This window comes from Montipora foliosa, chromosome 14 (assembly GCF_036669935.1).
Source record: "Montipora foliosa isolate CH-2021 chromosome 14, ASM3666993v2, whole genome shotgun sequence".
NCBI lineage: Eukaryota > Metazoa > Cnidaria > Anthozoa > Scleractinia > Acroporidae > Montipora > Montipora foliosa.
The window spans coordinates 22,248,401-22,261,700 of record NC_090882.1 but is presented as its reverse complement, the minus strand read 5'-3'; the positions used below and the strand labels follow the sequence as shown (position 1 = coordinate 22,261,700).

The window sequence follows — 13,300 nt, the reverse complement described above, 5'->3', positions numbered from 1 at the left end:
TTACTTTTTAACAACGCACATCAAAGCTTCGTGTCAAAAGAGATGAAAAATTGAAAAACTGTTTGGCTGAACAATTTTCAAAAATCCCAGTTGAAATCCCACTTAATTGTCTTCAGTTTTTACCATCCCTGCCCCCTCTCCCCCCTCCCCCCTGCCCTCCTCTCCCCCTTCCGTCCTCCCCCTTTGTATTTGCTGTCTTATTCAAACCTTCCTTACGTTTCGCTTTTTGTCGTAAGTTCCTAGTCTCTGAATTTGGCTCTGAATTTGGCTGAGGCTACCGTCAAAACTACTTCATTTAATTTAACTTTTAACTAGGTTTTTAATAGGCCTTTTTCGATATATTAAAATTCAGCTTGATAGCGAGTCAGTGAGGACAAAGACAAAGGAAAGTGGATGATATGTAAATATTTTTCACATTAATTCCCACGTGTTTCTATTGTCTTTGTCCTCACTGCCTCACTTTCAAGCTGAATATGGCCTATTCCGTGTTTTTTTTGGTCCAGCTTTGTCTTGGATTTTTACACTTAAATCTATCGTAGTTTCCATCATTTTTGAAAAAGCGCGCAGCCAAAATTGAGTACCAATCCCTCGCTCCAGGCAACCTCGACATTCAAAAGGTCGTACTCAGTCCCTTTTTCTCTACCACACACTACACCTCGTTCCTTTGGCACTCTTCCCCGTTTCTGCTGTGCAAAGTCATTCTCGGGATTTATATCATTAAAAAAATTAAAAGCTGTTGATAGAGTTAGATCCTTTTTATTTCATTACCAGATACCGGTGGAAGCTAGCCATTCATTATATGATTCCTATACAATGCGATACATAAAGCATCGGTGCAAACAGGAGCTCATGGTGCAGAACAACTTCCTTCCCCAAGGCTTTCAAAGAAGTTCTAATTTACTCGTCGTGTTATTGCGAAAAGGCAGAAAATACTGTTGCAGTTTGTTGACACTAGGCTACGTTACTTCACCGACTATTTACTTTCTTTTCTTGTTAGAGATAGCAAGGATGAAAACGGATCGAACGATGATTGCAATTCTCCCAAAATGTTATTAAAGATCATAAACTCTTCCTACGAAACAGCGTTAGAGGCCTTTCTCCTATTCTTTAAGCTTCTTATACTCATCGGGGCTGGGAGCGGAAAATTAGGTCTCAGTTATTCATTATTATTCCTTCAGTTTTTTTTCTGAGTTATTCATTGTTCGCAATTGAAATTTTGTTCGATATGCATTCTTCCGTATTCGTTATTCACGAACGGAAATCGTAAAATGGCAAAGCCGGTCTTGGGAAAGTCCGAGCACTCTGATTGATTCTTTCTCGGTCCGGATTTTGCAGTACGGACCGTTTCCATGGAAACGATCCAAGCCGTGTATTTTTGTTTTGGGGCAAAGCCGGCAAATTCATAATTTGAACCAACTTTATTTGAAATAAAAACTGCGAGAAAAAAAGTAAATTTTGTCATTCTTCACAGCGAAAGTACCAGAGAAAAATTTTAAAAAATTGAAATTTTTGCCGATTTCGAAGATGGATGAAGACTTCAGACGACCATTTTTAGACACTTTCACTAATCTAACTTGCTCGAGCCGTACTGGGGGATATTGGCCCTCGGTTGTGGCAGTACGGGCCTCGCGCTGCCACAACCTCTGGCCAATATCCCCAGTACGGCCCTCACGCTCGGTTAGTAAGCGGTTATTATTCCGAATTTTCGAACGCTAAATATTCCTTAATCCTTTTCTGTTATAAGCCGTTATTCATTATTCAATATTCCGCTTCCATCCCCGATACTCACGAGTAAAGCTAAAGAAGAATGATTCCTGTACAGTCTTGGTTGAAAAACAAAAAAAAAAAACATCCCGTGACAGCTTCACTTAACTTGAAATCTCTTCGTAAAGTTCTGCTTTCGATAACTTTCAGTCATGATTAGTTTATACAAAACAAATACGAAATTCTTTACATTTTCACTCCTATAATACTTCGTAAACACAGGTTTTCATGTTGAACAGCCATAAGCTCCGTCAGCAATCTCATATTTTCCTTCTCGAGAAAAGCCACTTTGATTTGTGTTTGAAGCTCTCGTGCCCTTCTTGCGTCTCGGGATTTCTTCGCCGACGCATTGTTTCTTTTTCTGCGTTCCCAATAACGGGCTGTTTTGTGTGCGAAGTGTCTTACTTCATTATTTTCTCCACAAAAGGCTACTTGTTTCGTTTCATCTTGTTTATCGTCGTCAAACTCGTTTGCATCCTCGAGATATTCCGAACATCTTGAGACAGTGTTGACAGATTTCTCAGATACCACCTGCAGATCGGTCACTCCCTTTTCCTTTTGTGTAGCATAAAATTCGTTGTTATTTACAATGCTGTATTTTTTGGAAATTGGGCCCAGATTTTCTGATTTCTCATCGAAGTGATTGTTTCGGCGGCCTGTTTCGGTAACTGGAAAAGGGAAAAGAATATTGGAATCTCCTCCTCGCAGGTAATAAATTGTGGGATTTACTTCAGGGAAGCTGTAACCCTTTCGCAAGTAGGCTTTTAGTAGACGAGCTTTAGTGTCTTCTTGGTATTCGTCAATGTCCAAGATCTTTCGTGGGTAAGAATACGATTCTTTCCTCCAAGAACTCATTCCCTACGACTTTCAATTACAGCTTTTTGTCAAACACTTGATAAAGTGAGTACAATTAACAGGCTCGTATGCTTAAGTATCTCTTCAATGTGGCCGCTCTAATTTAGAAAGTAGCAAGCTCAGGATACAAATTTATACCTTTACACCAGGAAGGAAAACGGCTAGCAGATTGCACAGGTGTAACGTTATTGACACGTGAGGTACACGTTATATAACTCCAACAATGTCCCCGGTCGTGAATTTCTTGCTTGATGGCCGTTTTATGACGCGATTAGGTACTTTTAAATCCTTTTGGCGTAACTTGGCAAGAAGTAATTAACGCTGTGCTTCGTCGAAGCTTGATTTACTGAAGCTCACAAAGCAGATTCCATTTTTGCAATGGATTAAGTTCATACATTTTTTTCTTGTTCTGAAAACTATTCAGCTTCTTTTAATCTAACATTAACTTGTTTCAGCTGTTTGTTAAGTTTGTTAATCCTATAGCTTTTCCCGGTAGCTATATAGCTATAAAATCTCTTAAGGCAAGGCAGTTAAATCGTAATGTTTTCCTCCATTGTATAATCTTATTTTAAACGATTTGCACGTTTTTTCAGCACGTGAAAACAGACTCGTGCAAATCCCGGAACTAATTATGATCTCTTCGAATAGCACCGTCCTCCGTCTGTATAAAAGTACCATTACGACACCAGAATTAAAAAGGAATGCTCAACAAAAATCGTCAGGGATTTTGACCCTTCCTTTACACTAACAAGACCCCTACTCCGATGACCACGGACTTTTCCGGGAGAAAATGTGCGCGCATGGCGAGAAGCCCGGACCAAAGCTACGATTCACTTAATGTTGGTATTTGCAATTGCGCAGTTGATTCTGAGATTAAAAGGAAAGTTGCTTGTAGCGTATCACCGTGAAGACTCCAAAATATCTTCATAATGATTCTGTTCCCACTGATCTGTTCACCACAGTTAAATAATTTCGGACGGGGGTTGATACTTGGTTGAATGAGGAGCTAGGAATGCCCCATACTAGCGAAGTCCTCATCAACCGGGCCTGCGACCTCTGCGATCGCCTGTGGGCTGCATGAGCTGTTATCGACCCAAATCAGTCGACTGAAGGGCTTTTCTCCATGGGTTTTAGTCGCATTACGTCAGTCTGTTTATTGTTATTGTTGTGATGATGCTGATTATGACTGGTTCTACTAACTCTTCTCAATTCGCACTCATACTCTTCTGTTACTGTTTGAAATGTAGTTGTTTATTTATTTATTTATTATACATTATATAATAACCAAATCAATGCGCGCGCTCTGGTTGGTCAATCAGCTATGTTTCATTGTGCCAGTAAACTCATGGAAAAATCGCGCGTCTTCTGTATTATTATATAAAAGCAATAGACCACAAGTTTCTATGGTTTATAGGCATGATAAACCATAGAAACTTGTGGTCTATGGCTTAATTAACGGACAATAGCCATGGGACATGGAGTCCCTAACATAGGTCGATCTCCAAGCGTTTACTCGTCCACATAAGAGAGATCATAACACTGGAAACTTCCATGTCTTGCTGTATTATTTTATCACTTTATAGATGGTTTTCAATCACGTGAGGAGACGGCCATGTTTGTGTACAAAACAATAGCAAATTATGCCTCATGTTTTGCATTATAATAGAGTCAAATTCCCAAAAAGACCGTTTTCTCAATTGTTCTTTACACAAACATGGCTGCTGTGACGTCAGATGGAAACCATCTATAGGTTCTGTTCCAAATATCGGAGGTAGGCTTATTCGGCAACAACAGCGTATGTTTACTCATGGAGACAAAACGAAGGGTCGGAATAGACTCAATTTCGTGACGCGTTCCTTAAAGTCAGTGAAATGCTTAGAGAATAAGAACAAACAGGTCCAACCTGAGCTTTCAAGATTATGGCATAGTTAACAGAAGGGAATGGTTAGGAAGCTGGGCACACATCAAAGGAGCAAACAAAGATGCCAAGATGTAGGTTGGAAAGTCCACGACCGTGCACAATCTTTTGTTTTGCGCTCATACACTATGCATGAATTACGTAATCAACACATTTGGTTAGTTCCTCAGTACGGAGTAAACAACTATTGTATTTTGTGCACGGTCAAGGCCAAAAAAGAGAACAAAAACCTACAACAAAGGAAGTTGTCGCGTTTCATAACCATTCCCCTCTATTAACTATGATCATGGGCTAAAAATGTCACTCTTGGTCGATGATGATATTGAAAGCGCATTGGGGACGAATATGGAACATTTCCAAACATTGATGGCCTTAGAATTGCATATTAAGTGGCAGTCCAATATATGATGTTGGCAGTGGTGTGCTCACAGATGTAACCTCTTCCGTCATTGCTGGGCAGATGTCATTGTGATTCTATAGCGTTTCCTTGTTGCATAACAAGCCCAACAAATTCACGTGTTTTAACCAAGTCCATTAACAGCCCTTAAAATTAGATCATAATTTAAAGACGCACAAACGTAAATCGAATGACGGGGGAAAATTTTCCTGTATCACGTAGCTCATGCAGGCACAAATTGAAAATTTTCAACCGAACAAGCCCACGTAATAATAATAATTCGACTGCCCTAGTCAGCTGGCTAAGCAGTGTGAGACCGGAAACAACTTTAGTTAGATGTGTTGAGCTATATCTTGAGAGCTGGCTCGTTTACCTACTCAGATTTCTTGAGTGAAAGCAGGACTGATTTGTTTATTCGCAATTTTTTTGAGAAAATCACCCAATGGATTTTTTTTTTCATCTTCCGCCGATAGTGTTTTTATCAGTAACTCAAATTCTACTAAAGGTTTTTCTTATACTTCGTATTAGATAATAGAAGTTAATTAAAAAATATACTTGGTCACGCAGCGAATTGCGCAGCGAAAGTCAAAACGTTGCCCTTCTAACAAAAATTTGCAGTAGTTTAATCTTCGTCCATTGGAAACCCACTGTTACCAGAAGGTTAATGTAGCGCAGAGTTATGCTAATTTTAAATAATTAATCGCTACTTATTAACCAGGTGTCGACGTTACGTTTCCTGTTTAGTAAGAAAAGAAGAAAGAAAGAAAGACAAATGACGCATGCGTTGGAAATCCAATATGGCGTCTTAATTAAGCAACAATAGTCAATCGTTCAAAGACATCAAAAGTTTATTTGAAGACCCTTTCACTATATGATTCTGAGTTTTACAGTGTCAATGAACAAAAAATTGTAAGACACTACTTTTCACCCAATTTTCTAACTTGTGAATTGTTTTATCGAATTTAAAAAACCCAAAAACGTGTCTATAAGTTCATACAATATTTATCCATTCTCGACGGATCTCGAAGACGTAACACTAAAAATAGAGGATGTCATTGTACTGTATGGCACGCACTAAACACCATACGTGCAGAGTTAAATCAGAAAACAAGAAAAAAAGAGCGAAAGGTGTAATGAAAATATAACATCTTGATGCGATATTTAAATCATCCAAGATCTGTAAAGGAAAGAACAAAACTAAAACTAAAAAAACTGAAACGAAATAACTTTACTTAAACCCACTGACTCCCAGAAGTGATCAGCAAGTAAATCCTCCTTACAATTTTCATGAAATGTCAGTCAGAACGGTATTGAGAATGAAGATAATTATCAGGTTAGACGTTTCGATCGTGAGACCGAAAGGACTAAAAAAAACGGGGCGGGGAACTAAACAACGATTGAGTCGAGATCTTGAACTGAATTAAATGTTAAATCGTAAGAACGAGTTACTATCAACGTCTTGCTCTGCAAAAGGAGAAGACGAAAATGAAAGGGGGTGGGGGGGGGGGGAAGGGAGCAATTTGAGGTCGTTACTATCCCCTCTGGTGCAATAACTCCCACCAGTCAACCACAAGGGCAGCATTTGCAGGAACGAGGTAGACTCCTAAAGCGGTGGACAGTGTAGGATTCAGAAGCAGATAGCATTTGTTGCATACCTACTAAAATTTCTTCAGGTACTACCTTTGTGTAGACCAATAGACCAGTTTCGTATTCTAACGGTTGGACTGGATCTAGCATGAAATGGAGGCTAATGAGGGCAAAGTAATTTGCATTTGAAAAGATTTGCCCGTATTAGCCTCCATTTTATGCTAGGTCCAGTCCAGCCGTGAGAATTCGAAAATGGCCTATTAGCCATACTAGACAACTTAGTAGAGGATAGAAACTAACTCATCCACTTTCGATACTTAAAAACGAAAACCACTGCTTTCTAGCAAACTTTTACTTTTCAGGCCTACAAAAGTTGAGAGGGGGGGTTGTGATTTTCGTGCCTGAAGCCCTTGTAAACCAGACTTCTATCCGCTGTTGTGTAAAGCCGATAACTTAGCGATCGTTCGCCTCAATCAAATTGTTTTGTAAACCTAAAGGCAGACGAGCCCTCCAAGGCTGAACATTCGAGTATGCCGGGTACGTGAGCTGTCACAAAAAAGACTATGAAGTCGTAAAAATAAAAACAAAATTCTACGGACTATAAGATTCTCTAATTTAAGAGCCTCAAGTCATTGAGTCAATCTTCAGCCTCTTCGGTTTTGATCTTTTTTGGACTGGGTTCATCTTCGTCAAACCGAGTGTGTGTTCTCTTCAGCGTTTCATCTTCGATTTCATCGTCCTTTTTCTGCGGTTTCTCGAAACTTCGTCGTTTTCCACCGCGACCGCGTCCATGACCGCGTCCTCCTCCAAAGCCGCGACCACCGTGCCCTCCTCTGTGTCTCTGTCCTGCAGAAACAAAAACAGGTGCAGTTGATTCGAGAGAAATCGAACTCTTTCCCGGAAAAACGTGCACCATTCTTTACGGCGTGGTTATTCGATGAGGTGTTGGGTTAAGGAGCAAAATCGGGAGGCTACTTTATGAAAGCTAGCCGACAGTCGAAAACCCTTAAATAACAAGATAGTTAATAGAGGGGACTGGTTTGGAAGCTCGGCAAACTTCAAAGCAGCAAACAAAGATGCCAAGATTTAGGTTGGAAAGTCCACGACCGTGCACAATCTTTTGTTTTGGGCTCATACACTATGCATGAATTACGTAATCAACACGTTTCTATTGGTTAGTTCCTCCACTACGGAGTAAAAAAACTATAGTGTTTTGTGCACGGTCAAGGCCAAAAACGAGAACAAAAACCTACAACAAAGAATTGCCGCGTTTCATAACCATTCCCCTCTATTAACTATGATAACAATGACCACAACCAGGTTTTCTGAGCCCGCGAGACTGAGCACCCGCAGCAAACCATTGCTTTAACGAAAACCGCTGGTCAGCAACCTTGGTTCTGGTCATTGCTGTCTAAGGTCTTCCGCTACAGTCTTGCTACCAGGAACCAATCAAATAGAGCCTCTATCTAACCTCTTACCCAGATCTCCCACGGTCATACGGAACCAGGGACAGAGTGAGGTCTGGGTACCAGATTAGCCTCCATCTACAATTATTCCTTGAAACCCGTTCCCGAGTATATTTATTTTTAACATTAGCGTTAGGGTTACCGTGTAGGATATTTATTTGTCACCGAGAACCTAAATTTCTCAAGCTCCTGTTTTCGAATTTTAGGACAGTAGTATCACTGATTGCATCCTGAAAAGAAACCAATATTTTTATTCAGCGAGAGTAAAGAAATTTTTCAGTCATGAACTCAATCTCGTTAAGGTAAAGTATTTTGCATTATGACTGGGTTGCCATAGGCAATCCAGTTAGAAAACGCGTTTGTTTGTTAGTTTTTTTTTCTTTTCCGTGTCATGAAAAGTCTTGCCTGTCACTCCCCTGCTAAGCGGTGTCTTTGTGCATAGAGTCTTCTGTGCGTATTTGTTAGGTTTGAGGGGGCTGGGGTAATGCGTAGATTTCTCTGGTGCACAAAGGAGAACATTTAATTATTAACCTGCAATGGCGTCGAAAGTCATTGTAACGCGTATGGCGTTTTAGAGCATCTTTAAACAAAATATACCCTTATGGAGCTCAAGAATGGAACGTCAATTGGATAAACTAGACAGGCGGTGAAAAATAAATGATCTGGAGTGTTAAACGTGACGAGTAATAGACTTCGACAACAATCTTTCGCCCGTCGAGCCGAAATCAAAGTGAGCTGTATTTCTAATATTTTGCCAAGTGTGCTGTTATGTACAACACTGAAAACAAATGAAAAATTCTCTGGTAACTCAGTATAGGTTCAACAAAGACAGAGAAGGAATCGAACACCTTGAGTGGATCTGTGATCTCTGTTGTCTGGCTATTTGTATTTATTTGTACTCAACCCTGCACAGTCTTCCGGTAACAATTGGAAATTTCACGAATTTTAACCTTCAATGGCGTCGAAAGTCATTATAACGCGAATGGCGTTTTAGTGGATCTTTAAACAAAATATACCCTCATGGAACTCAAGCTTGTTGTCTCTTTTGTGCTTCATTATTTGCGGTCAAGGTTCTTTCGAAAAGGGTTTGATGTGAACTGTCAGAAATTTATTTAATTGCTCTGTGACGCCGATTGTGTGTGTGTTTGCACGCACGCAATTGAAACAGGAAGGGTTTTTTGCCTCTAATAGCAAATGTGTTGTTGTTTCAATAAATGTTTCGCTGGAAAACATTTTTGTGAGATTTCCACAGGTCTTTTGTGCGTTGTGTAATTTTCGAGCTTAACAAATTTGCATACGTGTTGAAATGTGATATGGGAGGATTTTTGTGGTAATGCAATGTAAGCAGCGCATAAGTCACGAAACAGGTCTGTTGGAAGCGTGCCTGAGTTTCAACAAAATGAGCCCCAAAATCGGCAAAAAATTGTGACGCTGATGCATAATAAAGTAGCTGCTATTCCCAAAACGATGGAACTACCTGGTGATAAATAGCCTCGGCTTGGAGAGTAAATTTTTGACTTTGCAGAAACAATGGTCAACTTCAAGCGTTTTGCGATTGTGATCTTTATGTTGAATTCGCACATTTCTTGTCAAACTTTATAATACTTGAAAGAAAGAAATTTCGGTCCTATGCTTCTGTTGCAATGCAAAGGGGTATATTTTTTAGGTCACCCATCCAGATACTAACCCCGCCGGATAGGGTTAAACTTCCGTGAACTCATGTATTGCAAAGCTTTCAGACGCTCTGAGTGCACGCTTAAACTGGTGGTAAAAAGAAGTTGTTGTGAGGGAACTTGGAAATAGAAACATGTCAGCCTAGAAGGCAATGTTTCTCGATTCCCTTTTATTTTTTTCAATCTTTCTGGGTTTAGTACTTTGCTAGTAACCACAGTTCTTCTCAGGGGGGCTATTTACCTAAGACTTAACGATGACACGACAATTATATACAATAAAAAAAAAAAAAAATCGCGTACTATTAAAGCTACATATTGAACTTGAATATCGTGGAAGACAAAACGCAGCTGATTTGACAATATGGAATAAAGCGCTGTGTTACTGCACTACCACACGTACGCGATGCGTGCCTATATTTTCTAAAGATGACAGGATTTTTTTTCTTTCTGACAAATGATTAATAGGCTGGTAGCCAGGTTTTTAACCTTAGAAAAAGATTTGTTTCGTCATATCAACGTGTGAGCCAAAGGGCCTCTGCTGGCACGACTTCTGGGTGACCCCTTAAATGGTCTTAATGACCCCCAACTTGAAAAAATAGACTGGAACGCTGCAGTTTAATACCACCCAACTCAGTCCCTTCTGCTTTTGAATAACACGTACCAAAGGCAACCCAGTGTACGCTCAAGGAGCGTCTAGTTCATCATCATTAACTGCCCTTTTAACCCTCAAGTGACATGTGCAATGACGACAAGAGTCTTTCAGTGTCCCCACGCTAGGCGAAATTTCATCAGACAAGTTCGCACCGAAGACAATGTCAAACATGTTTGATATTCTGCGCTATTTCCGCAGCGACAAATGCGCATAAAAATTAAATCCGCACATTGGGCGAATTCTTCGCGGCAGAATTAAAGCCGCGCTGTTTTCGCTTAATGTGTGGCCGGCTTAAGACCTCGAATTTCACGACGTTCTTTAAAGGAGAACGCTAAAGAAATGTGTGAAAACGTAAGATGCACGTGAGTGGTGTGTAGGGGGTGCAATCATTTTTTTCCCTATCAAATCCGTAATTTTGTGCCGCCCGCCTTCTCGTCTACGTCACACCGGCTTTAGCTTCCTTATACTTCAGTGTAGCCTGGAGTCTGGTCCCGAAAAAGGGAACTTGATTCAGCGGATCCCTTGGACCCAATAAGCTATTAATGAAGATTAGGGGTAAGTTGTAATCTCCGACGTAGCGACTACAAACATTTCTCGAGTGCATACCTCTCTTCTGCTTGGCCTTTTCTCTGTCAAGGAGAGACTTAATCCAATAGTCTTTTTCCTCTTCGCCTACAATAAGTAGTAAAGGGAATTTATCGCTGATAAATTGTACGTACATATAACGCTAAGTTGCAAAGAGTGTGTGAAGATTTTGTTTTTTGATAAAACATTTCTGTTTGTTTATTTTAAGGTTTGTTGTGAAAGCCTTGGAATATTCTTCTTACAACACGATGAATGAATCAGATGCGATCCAATTGTTCTGTGAAAAAGCGCTCCGGTTTTACAGCGGTTGTCCTAAGAATGGCAGGACGACTTCTCTCGGCTGTAAAAATATCGCCACCCAGATTTGGAATCTGATTTCTTCGTCGCCCGCTAAAATCTACTCCAGGTGATCTGGTGACGTAATTTGGAGGACTGGGAAGAAAAATTTTAACGCCGTATCCCACAACCGCGCGGGACCTTAGGTGTTGCTTCCAAACTCCCTGCAGTATTTTCATCGCCAAAACTCTACAGATCATTCCGTGTCTACCACATTTCCTGTTACTGAATGAACATTCAAGAAAAACCGACGAGATCTAACCTCGCCTCTGCCACGTTGAATTCAAAAATAAGGCCGCGCGCGGTTGTGGGATACGGCGTTAAAATTTTTCTCCCCAGTCCTCCGAATTACGTCACCAGATCACCTGGCTGTACGTCAAGTTAGTCACCCGGGAACGTTTGTTTCAGTCTCCTTTTAAGTTGTCTCAGGGAATACATAGCATGAATTAGTTTTCGAATGCTTTGTCGGACATCCTGCGAAATTTTACAGGATGCGCCACTCGAAGCAAAGGATAATTGCAATTCACTCATACCTTCAAGAACTCGGACCGTCGACTCCACCTCTCTGATAACCACTTTCCCATCATTTTTTTCTTTCAGAGTTTCTACAACGCGTTGGGCGCCTCCTTCCTTAGAAAAGCGGACAAAACCCTGCAAAACAAGGTAAACTCAGTCCAACCACGCAGTTACTATGACCATTCAAATTTGAGGCTCTACCATTTGACTCTGAGGATAAAATGTGCCAATTAAATGAAAGCTTACAAGCTACCTAGCTCACTTATGCCCAGGGTGGTAAATACTGACATGGACGATAATTGTATAAAAACGTCACGAAGTGTCGACCATTTTAAAGTTGCGTGCTTAGTTACCTGGCCCTATGAATGAAAGTGAGGCTAGAGGTGACGTTGCTTTGGTAGAAACCCCATTGCCTTTCTTACGTAAAATTCCAACTAATTGGCACGATAACAACATCATTAACATAACAAAAGCAGGGGGTCTGTATCATCTTCAGCCTCACTTTCACTTAAAGGCCATTTAACAAAGAACATAACTGTAAAAAGATCTACTCCGGAAAAAGAATACGTGGAGTGATGATTTCAAACCGTGTGTCTAGCATTTTGAAGCAACAAGGATAACAAATATATGTTTAAAATAAAATTTTAGCAGGGGTTTGACAATTTTATCGCGAATCTCCGTAAAACGAAGAATTTGTAACTTCTATTTCAAGCATTCCTATTCCGGAATACAGTCAATCGAACGAACCCTAAGAATCGTCTACCTATTTACAACAATACAGTTAAGGTTCAAAACTTGGTACAGAAAGATTGTCCGGGTAAGATGTATTTTGACAGGACTTCTGTGTTCAAACCATTTGCTATTTTACAGGTAAAGTTAGCGTTCGTGTTTACTCAAAGTGGTTAAGGTTTTTGAGTCTGTTTATGTTCACCTAAAAAGTAGAGTCAGGGGGAACTATATGTTTATTGCCCGTGTTTCTAAACACAAGTGGTGCTAAAGCTGAGGAAGAAAGTAACAGCGGACATTGGTGACGCTTAACATCTAATCGCTTGCGACGATCCTGGGCATACCCAAGGGCAATAACTCGAGAGGCTATAATTTTCTTGGTGCCCATAACACATACTAAAGCATGAACCAAAATTGCAAAATGGTGCAGTATATCTTCCGCTACAAAGTGTTCCAACGAGTCAGCACCGGACAAGTGCACTCATACACATACCTCTGTTGATCCTCTGGCGAAATCCACCCAAGCGATATCTTCTTCTTCCCCAAACAGGGTCTGTTTGCACGGCACAAAATACACAAATTACCGATCTCGTTGCTAAGAAGCCTTGAGAAATCAATTCATCTCTTCAGGGCGTGGCCAAGTGGTAAAGACGCAGATTGATATGAGCATGCTCTAGCCACCAAATGGATGTTTCCGGCGTTAATTTCCGTTTCGTAAACGGTCGTTGCCACTCTTAGTAACCAAGCCAAGCCTTTTTATTCGGTTGGCGTTCAATAAATTGTGAAGGTTAGCTTCATTTAAATACTTTAAAACTGCTATGTTTG

At 40.4% G+C, this 13,300-nt stretch overlaps 1 protein-coding gene across 1 annotated transcript in view; it reads right to left on the bottom strand.

Moving 5' to 3' along the window:
- Window positions 1-5,764: 5,764 nt before the first annotated feature.
- The window catches only part of LOC137985004 (lupus La protein-like), a 24,848-nt gene continuing 17,312 nt past the window's right edge, over window positions 5,765-13,300 (bottom strand). The window contains exons 12-15 of the mRNA XM_068832394.1: window positions 12,969-13,028; window positions 11,767-11,884; window positions 10,919-10,984; window positions 5,765-7,367 (exon numbers count right to left, since the gene is read on the bottom strand). Coding sequence (XP_068688495.1) covers window positions 7,159-7,367; window positions 10,919-10,984; window positions 11,767-11,884; window positions 12,969-13,028 — 453 coding nt within the window. The 3' untranslated portion in view covers window positions 5,765-7,158. The remainder of the gene's footprint in view (window positions 7,368-10,918; window positions 10,985-11,766; window positions 11,885-12,968; window positions 13,029-13,300) is intronic.